Here is a 26,447-nt window from a genome sequence, read left to right on the forward strand (position 1 = left end):
CACCAGATCTAGAAGTTGACCCTGTGCATGTGACCATTGTGATGCTAGGCACTGTTGTAAGGGCCGCATGTGCAATCTTGCGTTTGGGACAATGGCTATGCATGAGGACATCATGCCTAGGAGTTTTAATACCATCTTTGCGTGTATCTTTTGTGTTGGATACATAGCTTGCATCACCTTGTGAAAATTTTGAACCCTTTGTGGACTTGGAGTGGCTATCCCTTTTGTTGTGTTGATTGTCGCTCCTAAGTATTGCTGTGTTTGACACGGCAAAAGGTGTGACTTTGCATAGTTGATGGAGAAACCCAGTTTGTAAAGGGTTTGTATAACATAATCTGTGTGGTGTGAACACTTTGTTAGCGAGTTGGTTTTGATTAACCAATCGTCTAGGTACGGGAACACGTGTATTTGCTGCCTCCTGATATGTGCAGCTACTACTGCTAGACATTTTGTAAAGACTCTTGGTGCTGTTGTTATTCCGAATGGCAACACTTTGAATTGGTAATGTATTCCTTTGAATACGAACCTTAGGTATTTCCTGTGCGAGGGATGTATCGGTATATGGAAATACGCGTCTTTTAGATCTAACGTTGTCATGTAGTCTTGCTGTTTCAGTAGTGGTATTACGTCTTGTAACGTGACCATGTGAAAGTGGTCTGATATGATGTAGGTGTTTAGTGTTCTAAGATCTAATATTGGTCTCAGACTTTTGTCCTTTTTCGGTATTAAAAAGTACAGTGAGTAAACTCCTGTGTTCTTTTGTGTTTTTGGTACTAATTCTATTGCGTCTTTTTGCAGTAATGCTTGAACTTCTAGTCCTAGAAGGTCTATATGCTGTTTTGACATATTGTGTGTTTTTGGTGGGACGTTTGGAGGGAGTTGGAGAAATTCTATGCAATAACCATGTTGGATAATTGCTAAGACCCAAGTGTCTTGTTATTTCCTCCCATGATCTGTGGAACTGGCTTAGTCTTCCCCCCACTGGTGTTGTGTGAAGGGGTTGTGTGACCTGTGAGTCACTGTTTATTTTGAGGGGTTTTGGGACCTTGAAACTTTCCCCGGTTTCTTGGGAATTGGCCCCCTCTGTATTGGCCTCGAAAGCCACCCCTTTGATATTGTCTCTGGTAGGTAGGTGGTCTTGTTTGTGAGGTGCTGGCTTCTGTGGCTTGACCTCGAAACCCTCCTCTGAAAGTTGTTTTGCGAAATGTGCCAAATGTGCCTCTGCCCTGTGGGGAATAGAGTGCGCCCATGGCTTTGGCTGTGTCAGTGTCCTTCTTTAATTTTTCAATTGCAGTGTCCACTTCTGGGCCAAACAATTGCTGTTCATTGAACGGCATATTGAGCACTGCTTGTTGTATCTCAGGTTTGAAGCCAGATGTGCGCAGCCATGCGTGCCTCCTTATTGTCACAGCAGTATTTATTGTTCTTGCAGCTGTATCTGCTGCATCCATAGAAGAACGTATTTGGTTGTTGGAGATATTTTGCCCCTCTTCAACCACTTGTTTCGCTCGTTTCTGGAATTCTTTGGGGAGGTGCTCGATGAGATGCTGCATCTCGTCCCAATGGGCCCTGTCGTATCACGCTAGGAGTGCTTGCGAGTTGGCGATGCGCCACTTTTCCCAGCTGCATCAAACTTGCGGCTCTCCTTGTCCGGAGGTGGTGCGTCGCCTGATGTATGCGAGTTGGCTCTTTTACGAGCTGCTCCTACGACTACTGAATCTGGTGTCAGTTGTGATGTAATAAAAGCAGGGTCTGTGGGCGGTGCCTTGTATTTTTTCTCCACCCATGGAGTTATTGCTCTGCTTTTAACAGGCTCCTTGAAAATCTGTTTAGCGTGCCTTAGCATTCCCGGGAGCATGGGAAGGCTTTGATAATGGCTGTGGGTGGAGGACAGGGAGTTAAAGAGGAAGTCATCCTCAATAGGCTCCGAATGTAGAGATACATTATGAAATTCGGCTTCCCTAGCTACCACCTGTGCATATGCTGTACTGTCCTCAGGTGGTGAGGGTTTAGTTGGGTACGACTCTGGACTATTGTCCGATACTGGAGCATCATAGAGGTCCCATGCTTCCTGATCATCCTGGCTCATGGTGGTATGAGCTGGTGATTGTGGTGGAGTCTGTGCCGGTGATACATGAGTTGACTGTGGTGGAGAGGGTGGTGGAGTTACCCTCTTTACCACCTTTGCTTGTGGTGGCTTGTCTTGTTGTTGGAAGTCAAGTTTCCTTTTCCTTCTGATTGGGGGAAGAGTGCTGATTTTCCCTGTACCCCTTTGGATAAAGATCCGCTTTTGCGTGTGATCTACCTCTGTAGTTTGTAATTCCTCCTCAAATCGGTGTCTTTTTAGTTGGGAGGACAGTGATTGTTCCTCTGAGTAGGAACTGGTTTTTGGTTCGGTTGCCGGGTGTTTTGGCACCAAAATCGTGTCTTTAGTTGTTTTCGGCTCCGACGAGATCTTTCTCTTTTTCAGTGTCTTGGCCTCTCGGTGCCGACCATCTTCGGTGCCGCTATCTCTGTGCCGAGCAGCTTCGGTGCCGCTGTCTCTGTGTCGAGTAGCTTCGGTGCCGCTATCTCGTGTCGAGTAGCTTCGGTGCCGCTATCTCGGTCCCGAGAGTGTTGCGTGCCTGTGTCTCGACCTGAGTCGGACGACTTCGGCACCAGCTCGCCCTTTTTCGGTGCCGATGGACGGTCACCTACTTTATGGGTTATGCCATGGCCTGTTGGCAGTGGCGTCCCCTGGGTTTTGTCTGTTTTGTCGTGTGATCTTTCTTTCGACGTCTTACTCACGGTTGGTTGCTCGTCGACGTCTAATTCTTCGGAATCCGATTCGCGGATGGAGAAAGTTTCTTCTTCTTCCTCCTCCTCCTCGAACCCTTGTTGTCCTGTCGGCGTGGAAGCCATCTGCAACCTCCTGGCTCTTCGGTCCCTGAGCGTTTTTCTCGACTGAAACGCGCGACAGGCCTCACACAACTCTTCCTTGTGCTCGGGGGACAGGCACAAGTTACAGACCAAATGTTGGTCTGTATAAGGATATTTAATGTGGCATTTAGGACAGAATCGGAACGGGGTCCGTTCCATCAGTCTCAATGTTGCATGCGGTCGGGCCGACCAGGCCCCGACGGGGGATCGAAAATACCCCGAGGGGTTACCGGAGCTCTTTAAGGCTCGGTGTCGATTTGCCCTAACTATCCCGATACCGAACGAAACAATACCGACGAATTTTCCGTTGATTCTGACTAACTTTCCGACCCGAAACACGGAGCGAAAAGGAACACGTCCGAACCCGATGGCGGAAAAAAAACAATCTAAGATGGAGTCGACGCCCATGCGCAATGGAACCGAAGTGGGAGGAGTCCCTCGGTCTCGTGACTCGAAAAGACTTCTTCGAAGAAAAACAACTTGTAACACTCCGACCCAACACCAGACAGCGGACTATGCACAGCATGTGTATCTGCAGCTACACATGCCACCGAACTGGAAACATCAGTTACAAGGAGTTTGCTGCCAACATACAAACAAATGCATGTAGTCACGGAAAGTTAATTAAAGAAATGCGTGCAGACAGGAAAAGTTAATTAAAGGCTCAATTAAATAATAACATTTGTCGGAGAAACAAAGAAATGTAGACGTGCAAGATGCCATAAGGAGATTTCTTAAAAAATGCAAGGTAAAAGGAGTCGGATGCCAACCTTAATGTGATAAAAGTAGTTCCAAACATAAAAACGGATGAGAATAAGTAACTGGGACACTGGGTACTGACAGCAGAAGCACCCCCCAACCCCCACCCAAAAAAGCTACAGCCAATAGAAACGAAGAAATACGAAAGTGACAAGCACACGGACAAATAAGAAGGAAAGGTGGGATGTAAGACTCTTAAAATATATTGAATAGAATAGATTTCACAAGCACAGCACAAGTGTAGGAAAGTACCATCTTGCCTGGCATGTTACCCCCATTTTTACCTGTGTGTCAGTTTGTTTTTGCCTGTCCCACTGGGATCCTGATAGCCAGGACCCCAGTGCTCATTGCTGTGTCCTGAATGTGTTCCCTGTGTGGTGCCTAACTGTCACTGAGGCTCTGTTAATCAGAACCTCAGTGCTTATGCTCTCTCTGCCTTTAAAATTGTCACTGCAGGCTACTGACCATTTTTACCAATTCTCATTGGCACACTGTAACACCGTTATAATTCCCTAGTATATGGTACCTAGGTACCCAGGGTATTGGGGTTCCAGGAGATCCCTATGGGCTGCAGCATTTCTTTTGCCACCCATAGGGAGCTCAGACAATTCTTACACAGGACTGTCACTGCAGCCTGAGTGAAATAACATCCATGTTATTTCACAGCCATTTTACACTGCACTTAAGTAACTTATAAGTCACATATATGTCTAACCCTCACTTGGTGAAGGTTAGGTGCAAAGTTACTAAGTGTGAGGGCACCCTGGCACTAGCCAAGGTGCCCCCACATAGTTCAGGGCACTTTCCCAGGACTTTGTGAGTGCGGGGACACCATTACACGCGTGCACTACATATAGGTCAATACCTATATGTGGCTTAATAATGGTAACTCCGAATATGGCCATGTAACAAGTCTAAGATCATGGAATTGTCCCCCATGCCAAATCTGGTATTGGGGTGCCAATCCCATTCATCCCTGGGGCTCCAGCATGGACCCCGGGTACTGCCAAACCAGCTCTCTGGGGTTTTCACTGCAGCTACCGCTGCGGCCAATCCACACACAGGCTTCTGCCCTACTGGGGTCTGGGCAGCCCAATCCCAGGAAGGCAAAATTTCCTCTGAGAGAGGGTGTTACACTCTCTCCCTCAGGAAATAGGTGTTAAGGGCCTGAGAGGAGTAGCCTCTCCTGGCCTCTGGGAATGCTTTGAAGGGCACAGATGGTGCCCTCCTATCATAAACCTGTCTACACCGGTTCAGGGATCCCCCAGCCTCTGCTCTGGCGCAAAACTGGACAAAGGAAAGGGGAGTGTCCACTCCCCTCTCCATCACCACCCCAGGGGCGTTGCCCAGAGCTCCTCCAGTGTGTCCCAGACCTCTGCCATCTTGCATGCAGAGGTGTGAGGGCACAATGGAGGCCTCTGAGTGGCCAGTGCCAACAGGTGACGTCAGAAACCCCTCCTGATAGGTGCTTACCTGACTAGGTGGCCAATCCTCCTCTGAGGGCTATTTAGGGTCTCTCCTGTGGGCTTGTCATCAGATAACGAATGCAAGAGCTCACCAGAGTTCCTCTGCATCTCCCTCTTCGAATTCTGCCAAGGATCGACCGCTGACTGCTCCAGGACGCAACAAAGTAGCAAGACTGCAACAAAGTAGCAAGAAGACTACCAGTGACATTGTAGCGCCTAATCCTGCCGGCTTTCTTGACTGTTTCCTGGTGGTGCATGCTCTGGGGGCTGTCTGCCTTCACCCTGCACTAGAAGCCAAGAAGAAATCTCCTGTGGGTCGAAGGAATCTTCACCCTGCTAACGCAGGCACTAAACTTCTGTTTTACCGGTCCTGCATTGCTCAACTCGCTGAGTTGACCACTGGCTTAGTGGGACCCTCCTTTGTAGTGTTGAGATGACTGCCATGCTCAGTTTTCTTAAACCCGTGTTCAAGTACTTCTGCGGGTGGTGCCTGCTTCTGCGTGGGATCTGTGTTGCTGAGCGCCCCCTCTGTCTCCTCCTCTAAGGGGCGGTCTCCTGGTCCTTCCTGGGACCAGGCAGCACCCATTTTCTTCAACTGCGACCTTTGCAGCTAGCTTGTTTGCAGTGTTTCTGCGTGGAAACAATTCTGCATCCTCCAGCATGCCGTGGGACATCTTCTGTGCAAAGGAGAAGTTCCTGGCATCTTCCTTTGTTGCAGAATCTTCAGCTTCTTCCACCCTGAGGCAGCCATTTTGTACACCCCCCCCCCACCGGGACACTTTCATGACTCTTGGACTTGGTCTCCTTCCTTTGCGGGTCCTCAGGTCCAGGACTCCGTCTTCAGTGCTTTGCAGACAGTTGTGGTCTTTGCAGAATCTCCTATCACAACTTTAGTGTGTTTCTGGGGAATTAGGGTAATTTTACTCCTACTTTTCAGGGTCTTGGGGTCGGGTATCTTGGACACACTTAGTGTTTTCTAACACTCCTAGCGACCCTCTACACACTACACTAGGCCTGGGGTCCTTAAGTGGTTTGCATTCTACTTTCTTAGTATATGGTTTGTGCTGCCCCTAGGCCTATTGCATCCTATTGTATTCTACAGTGTTTGCACTACTTTTCTAACTCTTTACTTACCTGATTTTGGTTTGTGTGTATATTTTGTGTATTTTACTTACCTCCAAAGGGAGTAAATCCTCCGAGATATTTTTGCCACATTGTCACTAAAATAAAGTACCTTTATTTTCAGTAACTCTGAGTATTGTGATTCTTATGATATAGTGCTATATGATATAAGTGGTATAGTAGGAGCTTTGCATGTCTCCTAGTTCAGCCTAAACTGCTCTGCTATATCTACCTCTATCAGCCTAAGCTGCTAGAACACTACTAATCTACTAATAAGGGATAACTGGACCTGGCACAAGGTGTAAGCACCATCAGGTACCCACTATAAGCCAGGCCAGCCTCCTACAACAAGCAAAACCTAAAAAATGGAGGTCAAGTCGTCTAGTGCATGCTAAGGTACTTATTATGCAAAAGATTATTGTGTGAGGCACCTTTGTTCCAACTGTGAACACAATAATTCAAAGGAAGTACCTTTGCTCCAGTAATCAGAAGAGCTCCACTGCGGAGTCCAGCCGCAGTAGTTACCAGCTGCCGATGGAGGGGAGAGCTCAAAAGGCTAGATGCTACGTGCTCAAAGGACGAGGTTCCTAGCTTAAACACTCCTCTGCAAAGCAAACACAACAAGCAATGGAAAAGTACAGAATGTTAGAGGTTTCCTTAGTTCTTCTTTGTTCTCTTTCAATCACAGCATATCTGTAGAGGACACGCTTACCCTAAGCAGTTGAGTTTGTAATACGGAAGATTCGGGTCAGAAACAAGAGATTTGGGGACTTCACCTTCTTGATTTACAGGCTGCATCATTACCTGCAAGAGGAAGAAATGGTCTGATAATGTAAAAATCAAACATAGCTTTCAAAAACAGCGGCAATAAAAATAGATGGCATTCATTTACATGTATTCTTAGCTAAACCATTCCTTTTACCACTTCAAATCTTCTGAAAAATTAAAAAACTTACACCATCTCTCACTTTGAATAGATAGCACTACACGCGCCTTCTCTATTCAGTACATTTTATATAATGAATGTATGGAACCACCTAAGAAAAGTCAGTGCCTTTTGTGTTTTCTGCAATAACGTATGCAGCAACATTCATACAAGCAAGAATTCAAAATGCACAACAGACTCAGAAGCCCATTTCTATGTTCACTTTGGGTGAACCATTCCATAGAGAAACCTTTTTTCATGTACATAGGCCTTGCATAAGAAAAATAAATCTAAAGCAGAGTAAGGAAAAACATGAGTAATTAAACAAAATGAAAATTAGCATGCAAAAAGGGGTAGGAGAGGCCAATTTCAACAAGCATTAGTGACATCAGCTGGTGTTGTTTACCTTTATATACAGACAAGATTATTTGGTACTGCCAGTGCTTGTTTAACCCCTTCTGTGCCGCGGACGTAATGGTTCCGTCCTGCGGCACAGTGCTCGTGTGCTGAGGACGTAACCATTACGTCCTGGGCACAGAGCTCAGAGGGAGGGCTAGCGCTCTCTCTGTGGGCTTCCCTCCCACTCCCTCAAGGCAGGGATGGAAGGGGAAGCCCTTCCCCTTCCACCCGACCCCTCCAGTGACGTCTGAAGACATCACCACAAATTTGCACGCTGACCTAATCAGAGGCCACTTTCGATCGGAAGAGAAATGCAAAGTCAAGGCAAGGGTTGCTCCCTAGGGGGCAAATTATATTTAGGTAATTTCTGCCCCCCTGTGGAAGCAGATTGGCCTATTTTTATGAGGCCAGTCTGCCCCGAAAGGCAGAAACCACTAGACATCTTTTTTTTTTTTTTTTTTTTTAACGCTAAGTTCACGGAAGGGGAGCGACCCCTTAAGCAAGGGTCGCTACCCGGGAAGGGGGGGGTTATTTTAGGCCATTTCTATTGTTATTAGGCCGATCTGCCCCCAGGGGAGGCAGAAACCTCTAGGCACCAGGGCAAAAAAAAATTGTGTGTTTTTTTTTTTTTTTTTTTTAGAGATGGGGAGCGACCCCTTAGGCAAGGGTCACTCCCCTGGGGGGCAAATTGTATTTAGACCATTTCTGCCCCCCTTGTGGGCAGATCGGCTGATTTTAGGTCAATCTGCCCGCAAGGGGGGCAGAAACCACTACGCACCAGGGATTTTTTTTTGCGGCAATGTCCTGCAAGGGGAGCGACCCCTTAGGCAAGGGTCGCTCCCCCAGGGGGTGGGGGCACAAATATATTTTAGGCAATTTCTGGCCCCCCTGGGGGCCCGATCGGCCTATTGTTATTAAGCCGATCTGCCCCCCGGGGGGGCAGAAATTTCCAGGCGCCAGGGCTAAAAAAAAAAAATTGTGTTTTATTTGTTTGTTTGTTTTATTAGAGATGGGGAGGGACCCTTTAGGCAAGGGTCGCTCCCCTGGGAGGCAAATTATATTTAGACCATTTCTGCCCCCAATTTTAGGCCTACCCACAAAAGTGAGGTACCATTATTATCGGGAGACTGGGGGGAACGCTGGGTGGGAGGAAATTTGTGGCTCCTCTCTGATTCCAGAACTTTCTGTCACCGAAATGAGAGGAAAAAGTGTTTTTGGGCCAAATTTTGAGGTTTGCAAAGGATTCTGGGTAACAGAACCTGGTCAGAGCCCCACAAGTCACCCCATCTTGGATTCCCCTAGGTGTCTAGTTTTCAAACCTGCACAGATTTGCTAGGTTTCCCTAAGTGCCTGCTTAGCTAGAGGCCAAAATCCACAGATAGGCACTTTGCAAAAAACACCTTTGTTTTCTGTGGAAAAATGTGATGTGTCCACGTTGTGTTTTGGGCCATTTCCTTTTGCGGGCGCTAGGCCTACCCACACAAGAGAGGTACCATTTTTATCAGGAGACTTGGGGGGAACGCTGGGTGGAAGGAAATGTATGTCTCCTCTCAGATTCCAGAACTTTCTGTCACCAAAATGAGAGGAAAAGTGTTTTTTTTGGCCAAATTTTGAGGTTTGCAAAGGATTCTGTGTAACAGAACCTGGTCAGAGCCGCACAAGTCACCCCATCTTGGATTCCCCTAGTTGTCCAGTTTTCAAAACTGCGCAGGTTTGCTAGGTTTCCCTAGGTGCCGGCTGAGCTATAGGCCAAAATCCACAGCTAGGCACTTTGTAAAAAAACAGCTCGGTTTTCATTGTGAAAATGTGATGTGTCCACGTTGTGTTTTGGGGCATTTCCTTTTGCGGGCGCTAGGCCTACCCACACAAGTGAGGTACCATTTTGATCGGGAGACATAGGGGAACACAGAATAGCAAAACAAGTGTTATTGCCCCTTGTCTTTCTCCACATTTTTTCCTTCCAAATGTAAGACAGTGTAAAAAAGACGTCTATTTGAGAAATGCCCTGTTATTCACATGCTAGTATGGGCACTCTGAAATTCAGAGATGTGCAAATAACCACTGTTTCTCAACACCTTATCTTGTGGCCATTTTGGAAATACAAAGGTTTTCTTGATACCTATTTTTCACAAGGTGAAACTGATTTATTGGCTCTGGGTACCTAGGGTTCTTGATGAACCCACAAGCCCTATATATCCCCACAACCAGAAGAGTCCAGCAGACGTAACAGTATATTGCTTTCAAAAATCTGACATCGCAGAAAAAAGTTACAGAGTAGAACGTGGAGACAAATGGCTGTTTTTTTCACCTCAATTTCAATATTTCTTTATTTCAGCTGTTACTTTCTGTAGGAAACACTTTAGGATGTACACAAATGACCCCTTGCTGAATTCAGAATTTTGTCTACTTTTCAGAAATGTTTAGCGTTCTGGGATCCAGCATTGGTTTCTCACCCATTTCGGCCACTAACTGGAAGGAGGCTGAAAGCAAAATAATAGTAAAAATGGGGTATGTCCCAGTAAAATGTCAAAATTGTGTTGATTTTTTTTTTTTTTCTGATTCAAGTCTGCCTGTTCCTGAAAGCTGGGAAGATGGTGATTTTAGCACCGCAAACCCCTCTGTTGTTGCCATTTTCAGGGGAAAAAAAATCACAAGCCTTCTTCTGCAGCCCTTTTCCCCCCATTTTTTATTTAAAAAAAATATATATATATATTTTAGTTGTATTTTGCCTGATATCTTGGTGTCCTTCAGGGGAACCCACAAACTCTGGGTACCTCTACAATCCCTAGGATGTTAGAAAAAAGGACGCAAATTTGGCGTGGGTAGCTTATGTGGACAAAAAGTTATGAGGGCCTAAGCGCAAACTGCCCCAAATAGCCACCTGAGGGGGAAACGGCCAGGCCGAGAAGGGGTTAAAATGGGTTACAACTGAGAAAATTAAGACCTGAAAAACCTTGCAGTTTAACCATCATCTTGCTGCCCTACAGATTGTGAGAGATATTTGCTACATGCAGGGAAAATTGAGATTTTCCTAGCCTTGGTGTCAGAAAGGCTAGATTTTATTAAAGACAAGGAGGCGAGTATTATGCTTTTCTTTTCATGCTTTATTTCAACAGCAGCCAAGAACTACAAATCCCAGAATCCCTGGGAAAAAAACTACTAAACTGCATCACAATGGGGTCCTCCAATCACACGAGGAGCCCTATAATAACTATCTTGACTGAGAGCAACAAGCCCTCTTTTCTTGCGAAAGTCAGTCAATATAACGATGCGAAAATAAGAACAGTAGACCATAAAGAGTCAAAAATGCGGAAAGTATGTCCAAAGCGAAAGTCCTGAGGGAAGGATGACCTTGTGTAGATCCTGGTGGTTGAAGAGGAAATCCAGAAGGGCCAGCTGGAGAAAGCTGGTCAGACAGTAGCGTTGCTGTTGGTTGCGGTTGAGGCAACTAGAATAAAAGAACAGGGAGGGTTAGAAGAGGCGGGATAATACTCACCTCCTTGTCTTTAATAAAATCTAGCCTTTCTGACACCAAGGCTAGGAAAATCTCAATTTTATTACAAGACAGGAGGCTCATATTATGCTTGTTCAAAGCAATGAAACAACATTTTGCATAGGATGATCAACTGGTTTACAATAGAACGTTCTAAATGTATTGACGTTAGACCAGTCTGCAGATCTAAGGATATCCTGTAAACTGGCCCCGGCAAAAAAGGCCTTAGAAGCCGTAGCTCCTCTAACAGAATGGGCACCATAAATGTCAATAGGGACGCCAGCCAAATTCATCAGCCACCTGAGCCAGCGGGCTAAAGTGGGAGAAGAGACAGGTTTATGGGGTTTTTGATAAGAAATCAGTAGTTGAGAAGAAGAGGATGTCCTGAGATCTGCAGTTCGTGAAACGTACGTTTTTAAGCAATTAGCCACACACAACTTAGGTTGGGAGGGAAAAAAGGGATAAAGGACAGAAGATAAATTAGTCTTGGTACGTCTAGCCACATTGAAACACACACCGAAGGCAGAAAAATTAAAGGAGGAAACATCCAAAGCTTTAACATCCGAAACTCGTTTGATAGAGACCAAACAGAGGAGCATAGTAATTTTTGGAGATAAGTATTTTAACGAAAGTTCTGAATTATCGGGCCAAGAAAGAAGAAGATGAAGGACGGAATTTACATCCCACATAGAGTTATATTTGGGGTTTGGAGGTTTGGAAAAACGTATTCCTTTTAATAGGCGGCAAACTAAGGGATGCTCTCCCACCGGTCTACCGTCCACTCTGACGTGTTCTGAAGAAATTGCTGACCTATATGTATTGACGGTACGATACGCCTTGCCCTGAGAGGCTAAGGAAGCTAGGAAATTTACAATTAAGGTAACGTCAGCTGAAACGGGATTGGAATCCCTGTCCACACACCAGCTGCACCATACTGCCCAGGCTGCTCGATAAACCTTCGTGGTGCCCGGAGCCCAGGATTGTTGAATGAATTGGACAGCCTGTTGCGAAATTCCTGGGGTTCTCCAGGAAGCCCCGAAACTCTCCAAGCTATGAGGGATAGGGAACCCTGTATTATGAGGTTGTGAGGATGTCCCTGGGGATCCAGGAGAAGGTCTGGGAAAGGGAGGATGAGAACTGGAAGATCTGACGAGAGTTCCAAAAGGGTCACAAACCATGGTTGGGCTTGCCAAAATGGGGTAATTAATACTAGGGAGGAACCCTGACGGCGGACATGTGCTAGGACCCGAGCAATAAAAAGGAAGGGTGGAAAGGAGTACAGGAGAGAAGGAGGCCACGGTTGGAGAAAAGCGTCGGTAGCTAATGCTAAGGGATCTGGTCTCCAACTGAAGAATTTGGGAAGCTGGGAGTTGAGTCTTGAGGCAAAGAGGTCTATTAACATGGTGCCGAATATAGAAGAAAGACGCTTGAATATAGAAGGGTGAAGTCGCCAATCGCTTGAATCGTGGGAATGCCTTGAGAACCAATCGGCCACCACATTGAGATTGCCTGGGAGATATTCTGCCCTTACTGAAATATTTTTGTGTAGACAAAACTCCCACAGACTCTTGGCCAAGAGAGCTAACTGTTTGGAGCGAGTCCCGCCCAGACGGTTTATGTAAGTTACTGCCGATAGATTGTCCATTCTGAGAAGAATGGAACATTTTACTTTGTCTTTGGTAAAGGATTGGATGGCAAAGGAACCTGCAAGCATCTCTAAACAGTTTATGTGCATTGACGACTCCTGAAGAGACCATGGTCCGCCAGTCGAGTGTGGACCACATCTTGCGCCCCATCCTGTCAGACTTGCATCTGACTCTAAGACAAGATCTGGGGCGGCAGAGAAAATCGTTCTCCCGTTCCAGGTGTCTAAATGACTCATCCACCATGTGAGTTCTTCCCTGGAGTCCGCATCGAGAACCACCTGATCCGAATATGACAGACCCTGTTGAAGGTGTCGAATTTTTAGCCTTTGAAGAGCTCTGTAATGAAGAGGGCCTGGAAATATGGCCTGGATGGAAGAGGAAAGGAGGCCTACAAGACGAGCCAGAGCCCTTAGGGAAGTACAAGGTAGCGACAGAGCATGACGAATTTCTTTCTTTATCAAAGAAACCTTGTCCTGGGGAAGTTGGAGAATTGACTCGACGGTGTTGACGAGGAATCCCAAGAACTCGAGAGTTTGAGAAGGAACAAGGGATGACTTTTGGAAGTTTATAAGGAATCCCAATTGCGAGAGGAGATCCAGACAAATTTTTAGATGGGATGTTAGGGAAGACTGGTCTTGGGCCATCAATAGGAAATCGTCGAGGTAGACAATAAGGCGTATCCCTTGAGCCCTGAGAGAGGCTACCACAGGTTTGAGTATCTTGGTGAAGCACCAAGGGGCAGAAGACAGACCGAAAGGAAGAGTTTTGAAACGGAAGAAAGAATGCTCCCACCGGAATTGGAGAAATTTCCTGAATGAAGGATGCACCGGTACCGAGAGGTAGGCGTCCTGGAGATCTATGCGAACTAGCCAGTCGTTGTGAAGAAGAATATCTCTTAGATGGAGAATAGTTTCCATCTTGAAGTGATGATACACCACAAAGTTGTTGAATTCTTTCAAATTTATGACCGGGCGGTGTTTTTTGTTTTTCTTTTGAACTAAAAAGATATTGCTGAGAAACCCCAAAGCGTCGAAGGGCACTTCTTCGATCGCTTGCTTTGATAGTAATTCCTGTATCTCTACTTGAATAAGGCGAGATTGATCTTGAGAAAAACGAAGAGGATGAGGAAGGCAGGTTTGAGAGGGAGTGTGGTAAAGTTCTATGCAATAGCCTTGGACGGCTTGGATTACCCAAGAATCTGAAGTTATTGACAACCAAGCGTTTAAACACAAAGCTAGTCTGCCTCCTACTGGAGGAAGGCCAGAACTGAAAGTTCTTACCTGCAAGTTGTTCTCCTTTGGCTCTATAACCCCTGTTGCGGCCACCGCGGAATCTGCGGGGGTAGAATTGGGATTTGTATCCTTGATACACTTCAAGCTGGTTAGACTGGGTGTAGGAGCCTCTGTTGAGGGATTGACCTCTTGCAGAGAAGCAGCCGGCAAAACGGCTCCTTCCTTTGCCGGCCCTTCCAAAAACCCGATTGGAAAAAATTCTCTTCATAGAATAATGTGCTTTGTCCAGAGAATTAAAAGTAGCAACGTACTTGCCCAATTCCTTAATGAAAGGGTCTCCAAAGAGAAGACCATCAGCATTGAGGCCTTCCTCCTTAGAAGCAAGAGTGCTGAGTTTTGGATCAATCCTGAGGAGGAGGCTTTTCCGACGTTCCTGGGAAATGTAGGAGTTGGCATTGCCCAACATACAAATTGCCCGTTGAGCCCAATTGGAGAGGGTATCAGGATCCACATGAGAGCCCTCCAACTTGGCGTCCTCGGCAAGGTCAAATATTCTGGTGAGGGGACCCACCAAATCTAGGAGCCTATCCTGGCAATTTGACCAGGCGCGGTCAACTCCCTTTTTGGGGTCCTTGCCAAATTTAGTGAAAAAAAGGAGCATATTGGGATCAATGGCAGGGGTGTCAGTGACTTTACAGGGAAGGGAAGGTCTGGGACATTCGGACTTTAATTTATTTCTGGATGATTTATCCAGGGGGTGTCGGAGATAAAAGGAGACGTAATCGGAAACGTGATCAGAAGGGAACCATTCAGAAGAGATGGGATGATGGATGGTATTCGGGTCGAACAGAGGTTCGCCAACCGGGTCCACCAGGTCCTCGGGCCCAAAGTGAGGGGAGTACTCATGAGGAGAAATTTTTCGCCTTTTCTCCGGAGGCCCATCCAAATAATCGTCATCTATATTGTCTTGTAAGACATCATCATCCCCATCACTGTCCGTGTCCCGTAAATGAAGGATATTAAGTGGGGAAGAGGGGAGACCCGAAGATTTCGCCTCTCGGGTTGGAGGCCCAAATTTTTGAGAAACGCCTTTAGAACTGTCCTGAGAATAGGACACACGTTTCTTTCCTCTCAAAAGAGGATTTCCTCTGGGTGCGTGAAGCATTTTTGAAATAGAGGCCTCTAAGTTTTTGGAAACGTCCAACATAGACACCGAGACAGCGTGTTGGACTGAATCCTTAATAAAGGATTTTAAATTGTCCTTAATGGACTGGGTTTGATCCTCCTTTGACATGTTGGGAAGAAAAATAATTTAAATTTAATAAAATGGGGAAAAAAAGGGGGTAAAAATCGTGTTAAAACTAAAGAAATACCTGGGAAGGGTTAACTGGACAAAGGGGATTGACCGGGAATATGAGGAAATGTATCACTAACCTCAGAGAAAAAAACGCGTTTTAAAATAGCAACAGCGTGTGAGGGCCGAACGAAAAATCAATAATGAGCAGGCAGTCAAGCGTGTTGAAACTAAACACACTGTAGCCGCTCCGTGAGGTGAAAGGAATTAAATTAAACGCTCGTAAAACTCAACCGAGCGTGAAGGAAGCTCTCTTCAAGTTTCAGTTGCGGCGAGGCAGGAATGACGAGAATGCCGTTCTTTCAGGCGCGGCTGTCAGAACGTTTACCGAACGTTCTGACAGACGGCCTGTCAGCGCGGAAATGCGCACAGTAGCGCGCGAGCGCGTTAAAGTTAAACCACAAAGGAAAACAATACAAAACAAATGCCAACAGGAACGGATAACCAATAAGGATAATATATAGATAAATACACCAAATACACTATGAAACCATATACAGAATACATAAAAAAGACGAGCAGTGTACTTATCTTGACTGCGAGCAGCAAGAAAAGAGGGCTTGTTGCTCTCAGTCAAGATAGTTATTATAGGGCTCCTCGTGTGATTGGAGGACCCCATTGTGATGCAGTTTAGTAGTTTTTTTCCCAGGGATTCTGGGATTTGTAGTTCTTGGCTGCTGTTGAAATAAAGCATGAAAAGAAAAGCATAATATGAGCCTCCTGTCTTGTAATAAAATCAACGTGATAGGTTATACTTTGTAAAGGGCACTGCTTCATTATGGAGCTAGTGGCTTCCCAGGCCCATTATGGCAATTGCCGAAGAAACCAGTTCTATTTTGCTGCTCATAAGAGAAGGACCCTGAGAGCTCCAAGTGTAAGAGAGCCTCCGGTAACCTTTTAATTAAATGTCCAAGTAAGTCTCATAAGTATTTCCTTACACAAATATTTGTTACTTGAAAGAGCACACCATGACTTCTCCTTATTAAAAGCAAACTGTTCTAAATCTGTATTGAAAAATAGACGATTATATACAACCTGCCACCATGTAATTAGAACACAGCCTCAAAGTTTTTGTGAGTTTTTTTCTTTTTTACTACTTTTAAAAAAAAAAACAGCTTTATTGATTTGAAGAGGCCACTGCTAAAGTAATGCAAATATGAGAAAACAAGCATTGGCAAAGCCAACAGGTTTCGCCTATGCAAGATCTATTGGCTTTGTGATTATTATTTTTTTTACATGTTGCACAGCTGCAAGTGAAGCATGGCACAGTGCTTCTTCCCTTTCAGCCATGTAGCACAGCAGCCAAAATATGTCAAAGCACAGCAGCGTCATGGTAGGAAGGGGCAATATAAGAGTAGAGGTTGGCAATAGATAACGGACAGTAGGAGGGGGCTGGGTTAAAAAGAATGGACAGACAGCAGGAGGAGGGCGGGAGGTTCGGGTTAAAACAAACTAATATCGGGAGAAGGACAAGTGCAGTGCTGTATAGGTGATATTCTGAGCCTGATCTTTTGCTGCGGTGCAATGTGCAAGGCGTGAGCTCTCGCTGTGGCGCGTGCTGCTTGTTTACATAACTATGATCGCATCATTTATCTTGAGATATAGGGAACACTTGTAATATGCAGTTTAAAAAGAATGGACAACAGGGTGATACACAGGGAGACCCAGCATTTGCCTCCAAGAAGTGGGCTATGGGGACAGTGGAGGGAGGGCGAGATCGGCACTACATATTCTTTACGGTGGCTGCCCAGACCCAACACTACCCCTGGCACCAATGGTGAAGGTTAGACTCTGGGCAGAAACACTTAGGAATGGGTGGACTGAAAGATCACCAGAAAGATGTGGCTGTGGGTAGGGACGAGACTGGGGTAGGTACCTGTACTAAAGTGGTTCAAGCAGTGCGATGTTATAGGTGTATTCCAGCTGAAAGACACAAAGGACAACACAGCCATGAAATCCTTTCAAAACCTGCAAGCAGAATATGAGCTGCACCACACCCAGTTCTTTCGGAACTTGCAACTGAGACATGCCATCACCCCTATATTGGACGCTTGGAAAAGCTTGCTACATAAGTCAGCTCTAGGCCAAGGACCTCAGTCACCCCCTGCTGACCATCACAGAAGAGGAGGCTCCCTCCGCGGTAACCACGGTAGGAGTGTTGTGTATCCATTTTAGTTATAGCTCCATGCATGTTACTTTAGCATACTAGCCCTGACGCTGTGCACTTTAACCTAGATATATTTTATTCAGCTTCATTTATTATTTTGACAATAGCCACTTTTGCGGTCTTGTTTTATTTCTCTCTCTATCTAGCTGTTTTTGTTTAGGCCAGCACTATGTTCTCAAACAAGACATTCTTGTTCACTCTGTGCTTCTTTCAAGGCTGCAGTATGATAGGTTGCCGGTGAACGTGGTAAGAGTTTTGTCTCTGGTATTCATGGAAAAGCACACATTCTTACATAGGGACATTTTCTCAGAACATCAGCTGTTTTATTATAAAAACACTTCCTTGTCCCATACATGTTAGAGGGAGATTCCAGCCAGAGGACCACAACTGTATGCTGATTGCTGAACGCTTTGCTACAGCTGATTATGCAGACTCCAGGACTTTGCTCAGGTATGCAGGATGATGTCTTCCCAGGGGAACCTGAAAAGCAGAATTGGAGCTTAATATGCTGTGTTCTACTATAGCCTAGGTAGGAATTAGTCCATTGACTTTTGGGACAATATGGTAGCGTTATTTCTATGCTTCACTCTTCTTGTCACAATTCTAATTCTGTCATGCTGTATTGTCCTGGTTATTGCGGTACGTGCTTTGCTATCTAAGATGCAGTTGCTTCATTAAAAAGTTATTGAAACGTATACTACCTCTATTTGTCATTGTGTATTTGAGGCTAATGTAATTGAGAGAAACGGATGAGACCTGAGTGACCACGATTTCCCTGAGGAATCAACTGTGTCATGCGCTCAGCTGCCCAATCATCCCTGCCCTTGGGTAGAGAGAAACACTGCTAGTTAGCTGGAGCAAAACCCGGATTGAGGCGACAGGTGTCATCTGTAGTGGGTAAGACTCAGTCTCCCACACCGCAGGTGAAATCTAGTAGTCTCATTAGAAAAATTAGACCCTACGCGACAGTAGGAGAAAGCATGTTAGTGTCTGAAGAAGTACCCAGGCCACTAACATTGCCCAATCCCTGTGCCCAGTCCAAATCTGGGTTATCTAGCTGGTATTATAAAGGGTCCAGCTTCCCCTCCAATCCTTCCTCTTATTTGTTCCCAGCATAATAAGGGTCCGAATCCAACCTGGGGTGAGAATGCCCCATTGATGTCAGAAGCTGTTCTGGTTCAGAGTCATCGGGGTTAAGGATCGGGTTGATGTCGATCGTGGGCACTAACGGCGTTGGGAGCGTCCACAACCTAGACGGCACTGGGGAAAGTCGCAATAGTATGACCAGCGTCTGCACAGATCTGGTAGCGAATAAGAAGGGAGCCTTGGAGGCAGAGGCTGAAGCTGCCGGTGCAAAACCCAAAGAACCCCCATCCGACCCCCAGGCCCTGAAGGAGCCGCAAAGGGGTCGGACTGCCCAAATATGAGGCATGGCCTCAAAACTCCTTGAGTTGGGCAGGGGTCACCCCGGCTCCTGGACACTCAGGGAGGCGCAGAGCTGACCCAGAAGTAGGCCTTGCGGACAGAGGCCTGGAGCATCGACACTCCTCCAGCGCTGCATCAGCCGAGTGATGCAGTGAAGTCGAAGAATGCCTGGGCTTCTTCAACTGTTTCTTTTTCTTACCCAAATGGCCCAAAGATTTCGATGACGAGTGGTGGTGACTCTGTAAACGGTTTCGAGACCTTGCTCTCAAGCGAGACTGTAAATGATGCGGAGCTGAGTGCCAGGCCGCCATGAGCTGGAGGGACCGCTCCCTCAAAGCATTTGGGTGCATGACCCGGCACTTGAAGCACAACTTTGGGTTGTGGTCACGCTCCAGACATCACAAACAGACCCAATGCAGATCCATCACTGACATCATACGGTCAAAGGTCTCGCAAGGCTTGCACCTGGTCTTCGGGGACATCCTAGACGCACCAAGGGTCACAACAAAAACTCAACAAAATAGTTGAATTTGGTCAAACACTGGTTGAATTCAGTCAAAAAAAGACCAGGGTTGCTCTTCTCTGGATCAGCGCGTGGAGCGGAAAGAAAAGAACTGACGTCACTATACCAATTACAGTTTAAGTCTACTACCAAAAATTGCATGAAGAACCTGCGCCTCATCTATTGTGTTTTTAATAAATGTGAAAACCTTAAGAACAAGCTTATTTTAGGAAACATCAGGGCAAACATAGGCATTTACCACTAAGATTGGAGCTAACGCCTTCGCCCTTCCACTAGGAAGCAATGTTGCAGCTAATAAGAGGTTGGAGGGATCCTTGTAGCTCTCATATTTTTAGTTAATCTTAGTCAAAAGAACTGCTAACCTCCCCCCCGCACCTTTCGCATGGTCTTCCTAGACAGAGTGGCTTTACAATCTATAGCAATGAAATTATCACATTGAAGCTCCCCATCGCACCAAGTCTCCTGGAAGCAGATCATGTCTACATTTATATCACTCAATAATTGCAACTTCTCTTTCCTTTTATTTATTCCTGCCACATTCCATGAGACCACTTGCAATTCATTGCTAATTATGATATTGCAGTTCATGTGGAGGAACCAGGGCACTGTTAAAGGCACCTGGCAGCCAGTTCCATTTGTATAATTAGTCATTTACATTATCAACATACTCGTCAACAGGTTGCCTAATAGTCAGTTACCTTCCATTCTGTAAGAGACTGGCCCTCTACGTATTATGCAAAGCTAGGCACACTGTGCAGGGGGTCCAGGCAACCACACGTTGATTTACAGAGGTAAAAACGAAACCACATAATGCTATAATTTTTATGGTAGCTTGGTCTAACTGTTGAGCTAATCTTGGAGAAGTGCAAAGCATTTGTTGTACTCACAGTATCAATAAAGCAAGACATACACTCAATAACTCAAGCACAATTTACAAAAATACTTCAGATTTTAATCAAATTTTTAAGACCAAGATCAGCAAAATTCGGAAGTACTTTTGAAGTTATGACTTTCTAAATTTTGAATAAACTTATTCATTTTGTGCGTAATTATGCAACGTAGGAATCAATGGAGAAACACAGTAAATCAGGCAATGTGTTTAGTTGTGTCTCCTTTTGCAGGTATGTTGAGGTCGTCAATGGGTAACCTGGACCAGCTGGAGAAGTCTGGGCAACTCCTGGGTCCCGCAGGAGCTTGTGCCAGGCCACTGCAGGGGACTACTTGGAAAAGCACTGCACCGGCAGACCTAAAGTTAAGTCCAGTGGGTCCCCTTGGGGTGTCAAGGTCGCAAGGGGTGTGGGACCTCTCTGGCACAGCCAGATCATCATTGCAGGGCACAGGGTGGCCTGGTGCAGAGCGAATAGGTGAGCCATGAGCTATGCACAAAGGTGCCCTTGGAAGCAGGATAGATCACTTTAGGGGTCGCTTTAAGGTCAGCAGGGGCGCTCTGGGAGAGGCCCAGGTGGTTCCTCAAGTCCCTCAACTGGGTCTTCATTCTGGTCCTTTTTCAGTCTGGCAAGGACTGACCTAGGTGTCCAACGTGAGGTGACCAGTACCTGGGGCTATTGCACGGTCTGGCCACAGGGGGTGGTCATAGTACCCCCAAACTTGGTGCACTGGTAGGTTTTGTCTTCACTGCCCAACGGGTGAAGTTTGGTCCTCGCCAATCCTCTGCTCTGCTGTCCACAGTTACAGGTCAGAAGGCATATTTCACTTCAGCTGCACATGGGCAGTCCACCCTTTCTGGAAATCCCAGGAAATGGAAATTATTCCATCGCTACGTTCCTCAGTGCCTTTGACCCTTGTTTCCGCTAATGTCATGGCTGTACACAGTTCAAGTATGGAGGTTTGCATTTTCGCAACATTTCCAGGGATTGTCTCAACCACGTCATCACTGGCTTTCATCCTATCCGGCACCTTTTTTGGGGGGACAGCTCTGATCTTAGTGTCAATCTTCAACTTGAATGCAGCTATAGGATCCCTAATCACCTACCAAAGGTCCGCTGTTGTCTGTATTTGGTCTTCGCCTGACAAAGTTAAAATACATTCTAAACTACTAGAGCATGGTATTTTCATAGTGTACTGATCAATCATATTAGCCAGTCCTTTGGTGGCTCTTCCTGGTGTGCCCCTTTCTCACAGACATTACCTTAAATCAATCATCCAAAAACACATTTACCACGAGACTGCTCTTTAGGAGAATGCTAAGCACTGTCTGATGAACAATGCAGAGATTTAAAGGTCTCATCCAGGTAACGCACATTTTACAGCATTCATTCAGAACAGTTGTACTCACAGACTAATTGTATGCATCCATCATGATGCTTTAGGCCGAATACGCACTTGATTCTTGTACCCAGATTAACTGTGAGCAGAGGCAGTTCAATGTCCTTTGTTGCCATGAGGGCCACCACACAGCACAGCCCATTGTGCCAATTCCTGTTGTCCATGGCGCTCCACAATGTTAACCTGTGCTGTGCTTTCTGCACTTTGCACCCACCGCCTCCCTCACTACCACAGGTGACGGACGAGTGGTGATGCCTCCAGGGGCACACTAAGCCTGGTTAAGGTGTCTCTTTAATTAAGGAAGGAGCAGTTCGCCCTCCCTTCTCCAGTCCCAGCATCTGCCCAGCTGCACACAGCTCAATTCATTGCGTTCTTCACCAGGATGAGTCAGGCCACCTAACCCAGCCTCAGCTCCAAACTGCCCTTTCCACCTGTGTTCTTCTATCTCACCAATCATTTGTGTACAATCCTACATCTAAAAGAAAAGGAAGTAAACAAGAATATTTAAAACCCTTTTCCTGAGGATATCAATTTAGTAATTTGGAAACTTCAATTCACTGTGAAAACCGCTCCCAAATTAGCACTAACTAAATTTATGGTTCTACATACAGCATTTCTGTAAACTAGCAGACTGTTTAACCTCAACCTTATTTCTTTCTCAGTTATGCAGGAATTGTTACAAGGAGATTGGGAAGTTACTACTTATGCAGTTCAATGGCCGCTGGCTTTAAGACTTTTGGTTAGCTATAAATAAATAGTGTAAAGAGATTTGATGTGTGCAAATGTCCTTCAACCAACTGACATTGTGTCTGGGCGATCCTATAATTGTTGGAATGGACAAAAATGTATACCCTACTCTTCCAACTGTTGGATCCTCATGGACACTAAGTATAACATCTATTATTTGCAAGTGGAAATCTTTCTTGACAGTATCAATCTATATATGATGGGCTTAGTTATATGAAGAGAAAGGCAAACTGGATATTTTCCGAAAACCAAAATCTGGTAGTTCTGTCCATGTTTTTGTGTACTTGATATAAGAGTGGTTTAAGTGAACCTTAAGAGAGAAAAAGAAACCAAAGGGACCATTAGGTCCTGATTAAAGCTGTATGACCCAATGGGAAATGGATGATCAGCTGAAACATTTTGACCCTCGGATGTAGGAGGCACTGACACTCCGTATAAGTCCTATTCTGTTTTTAGCTCGTCCCAGGGTGCCCAGAGAATAAATAATCCCAAATACAAAAGGGACACCCAGGGACACTTTAATCCTTACTTTCATAGTCCCATAGGTTGAGTCCACCCAGTATATTCTTTTCTACACCGGGCGAGGATTGGATGATGAAGCATACCACGTACAACTAAGTGGGGGAGAGCACATGAAACTTAACGACACCACCCACCAGCGCACAGGGGTACTATTCACCAAAAGGTTACGTATCCAGTTTTACACCTGGGGAATACTCCAAGGTAAGGAATCTGCGGTTAGATGTCGATCTGTCAAATAATGATTTTACAGAAGGAGAAAGCAGGCTGCATTTGAGAAAATGTTACTACAAAGAAAGCCCTCAAAGCACATCATGACATGTAAATCTTTTTAGATTCTTCTGGTTCACTATTCACAAATGGTGACTTATTCATTCAGTAGTAGTAATTAACTTGTGTATTTTCCATCTCCCTTTTTAAAACACCGTTTGCAAGTAGATCTTTATAGTTTGTTTGCTTAGCATAATTTCAGACTTCACATTTACCCATAGAAAGATTCAATCAGGGTTTATCAAATTACTGAATTAAAAAAATGTGTTTTCATTGCATGAAGCATTGTATCTTTCTATTTATACACTTTGCAGAAAGTAGTTGAATTGACTGAAATATTTGCTTTTGAGAAGTCTTAATATTTTTAATAACAAAATGAAAGAAGTTGCAACTGCGGAACACAATGTAGTCAGAATAAGTCAGCCGGAAACCTCTACGAAACATGGAGGCATGCAAGCAGCCCATGCAAAATAAATGGTCAGTGCCCTGAGGATGGTATGACTGATGCCATTACTTTGCATTGATGCTGACAGAACAACCTATGCCGGACACCTGGTGGTGTAACCTTACCAACCAAGATAAAAGAAGAATCAAATACTATTCTTTCTATTGTAACCATTAATGCATATTTTAGCATCAATTTTGTTTTATTGTTTTTGTAATAAGAAGATACAACATTACTCACCTACATCCAACAAGTTGGTGGGTCAAAATGAAAGATACATCGATCATCACCTTGACTGCGTGGGGCCAAACTCTAACCAAGTCCAGGCTAGAAAAAGCCAAGTCATTGCTTTAAATTCAGTGGATTGCACTTTAAGGCAGGGTTTCCAGTGGTTTAAAAACTCTACCCCTTTGTTTTGTACTGTCGGAGATTTTTTTATGCCTATAAGGTCCAAGATCTTGAACAACTACTGTGTACGATCTGGTATTCCTGTGGTGCCCCATGCCCACAGAAACGCCTGCTTAGACACACATAAGAGGATCATTATCAGTGTTCCTCTGGAGGATCGTGGAGCGAATGTAAGCTTATTGTCAAACCCAAAGATTATGTAGGATGAGAGACTCAATGTAGTGCTGTCAAACATTGCGTCAATATTGTTCAGTACCCCATCCCAAAACAGTAAGCTTGTGGCAATGGCAGAGTAAGTGTAACAATGACCCAGAATTCCCACAGCCCCTCCAACAATCTTTGGGTTTCGTAGCATTTCAAGCACAAAACCTCTTTGGTGTAGTTTACGAGTATAGGGTCACTTTTATCAGCGTCTCTTTCATACCGGTGCTGATTGCTATTATTTTTTCTCATTGAAAGAGCATTGCGTTCCCATGCATCCAACATACTATCAGAATCATTCTCCTACCTCTTCTGCCCACCTGTTTTCCCATGTTCTTGCCCCAGTTTAAGGACTCTGTATATTTCGGATTGTGCACCTAACTCCAGATTTAGTAATGAACTACGTTTTGAAAGGATAAGGACGGCGGCGGGCTGTTGAGCTTATTGTGGCTATCCTTTCTGGTATCCCATAGACGCTCCTGACCTGCACGGCAGATTTAAGGCCCTCCAAGTCAAACAAGCCTCTAAATGTCTTACATCCTGCTTTCTGGCATTTTATAAATTAATTTTCCTTAAAGCTTGGAGTGAATGTAGGGTTCCCAAATATTGGGGTCATGGTAGAGGAGATAGTGACCTGTTTTGAAAAGCCAGAGGGCATTCCAAATACACATGTCTGCAGTGGTCTATAACGCACCAGTAATTTTTGCTCACCAAAAAAACAAAAATGAACGCAGCATGTTTTCTGAAGGGAACGCACATTAAGATGTACTGAGCACAGCCCAGCCTGGGGCATCTTAGCCACAGGTAAAGGTAGGCGCAAACAGTGAAGACGTACTTCAGTGCTGAAGGCACAAGACAGATGAGTGTTACAACATCTTTACTTAACCCCTTCCCTGCCAGGCCTTTTCCCCCTCAGGTGGCAGGGCTTTTTTTGGCTATTTGGGACAGTTCTCACTTAGGCACTAATAACTTGTCCACATAGGCTACCCACACCAAATTTGGGTCCTTTTTTTCCTAACATCCTAGGGATTCTAGAGGTACCCATAGTTTGTGGGTTCCCCTAGAGGAGACCAAAAATTAGCCAAAATACAGCTTTTTTTTTTTTGTAAATGGGAAAAAAGGGCTGCAGAAGAAAGTTTGTGTTTTTTCACTGAAAATGGCATCAACAAAAGGTTGGTGGTGCCAAGATCACCATCTTCTCAGCTTTCAGGGACAGGCAGACTTGAATCAGAAAACAAAAATGTTCAACACAATTTTGGCATTTTTCTGGGACATACCCAATTTTTACTATTTTTTGTGCTTTAAGCCTCCTTCCTAGTTGGTGATAGAAATGGTGTGAAACCAATGCTGGATCCCGGAAAGCTATACATTTCGGAAATGTAGACATAATTCTGAATTCAGCAAGGGGTCATTTGTGTAGATCCTACAGGGTTTTCCTACAGAAAATAATAGCTGAAAAAAAAAAAAAATGGAAACTGAGGTAAAAAACTGCCATTTTTCTCCACGTTTTACTCTAACTTTTTCCTGCAAAGTCAGATTTTCAAAAGCAATATACCGTTACACCTGCTGGACTCTTCTGGTTGTGGGGATATAAAGGGCTTGAAGATTCATCAAGAACCCTAGGTATGCAGAGCCAATAAAGGAGCTGCACCTTGCAATGGGTTTTCATTGTATACCGGGTATACAGCAATTAATTTAGTGAAATATAGAGAGTGAAAAATAGGTATCAAGCAAACCTTTGTAGTTCCAAAAGGGGCACAAGATAAGGTGTTGAGAAGCCGTGGTTACTTGCACATCTCTGAATTCTGGGGTCCCCATACTAGCATGTGAATTACAGGGCGTTGCGCAAATAGATGTGTTTTTTTACACACAGTCTTACATTTGGAAGGAAAAATGTAGAGAAAGACAAGGGGCAATAATACTTGTTCTACCATTCTGTGTTTTGCCAAATCTCCTGATAAAAATGGTACCTCACTTGTGTGGGTGGGCCTAGTGCCCGCGACAGGAAACGCAACATGGACATCACATTTTTACACTGAAATCTGACGTGTTTTTTTTGCAAAGTGCCTAGCTGTAGATTTTGGCCTCTAGCTCAGCCGCCACCTAGAAAAACCTACCAAAACTGTGCATTTTTCAAAACT

The 26,447-nt window shown here is 45.0% G+C and overlaps 1 protein-coding gene across 2 annotated transcripts in view; it reads right to left on the reverse strand.

Annotated features, from left to right (window-relative positions):
• The window catches only part of PEX1 (peroxisomal biogenesis factor 1), a 729,162-nt gene that overhangs the window by 473,552 nt on the left and 229,163 nt on the right, over positions 1–26,447 (reverse strand). For both annotated transcript variants that reach the window (XM_069211642.1, XM_069211643.1), the window contains exons 9-10: positions 6,979–7,070; positions 6,738–6,870 (exon numbers count right to left, since the gene is read on the reverse strand). In XM_069211642.1, the coding sequence (XP_069067743.1) occupies positions 6,738–6,870; positions 6,979–7,070 (225 nt within the window). The remainder of the gene's footprint in view (positions 1–6,737; positions 6,871–6,978; positions 7,071–26,447) is intronic.

This window comes from Pleurodeles waltl, chromosome 10 (genome assembly GCF_031143425.1).
Source record: "Pleurodeles waltl isolate 20211129_DDA chromosome 10, aPleWal1.hap1.20221129, whole genome shotgun sequence".
Lineage (NCBI taxonomy): Eukaryota > Metazoa > Chordata > Amphibia > Caudata > Salamandridae > Pleurodeles > Pleurodeles waltl.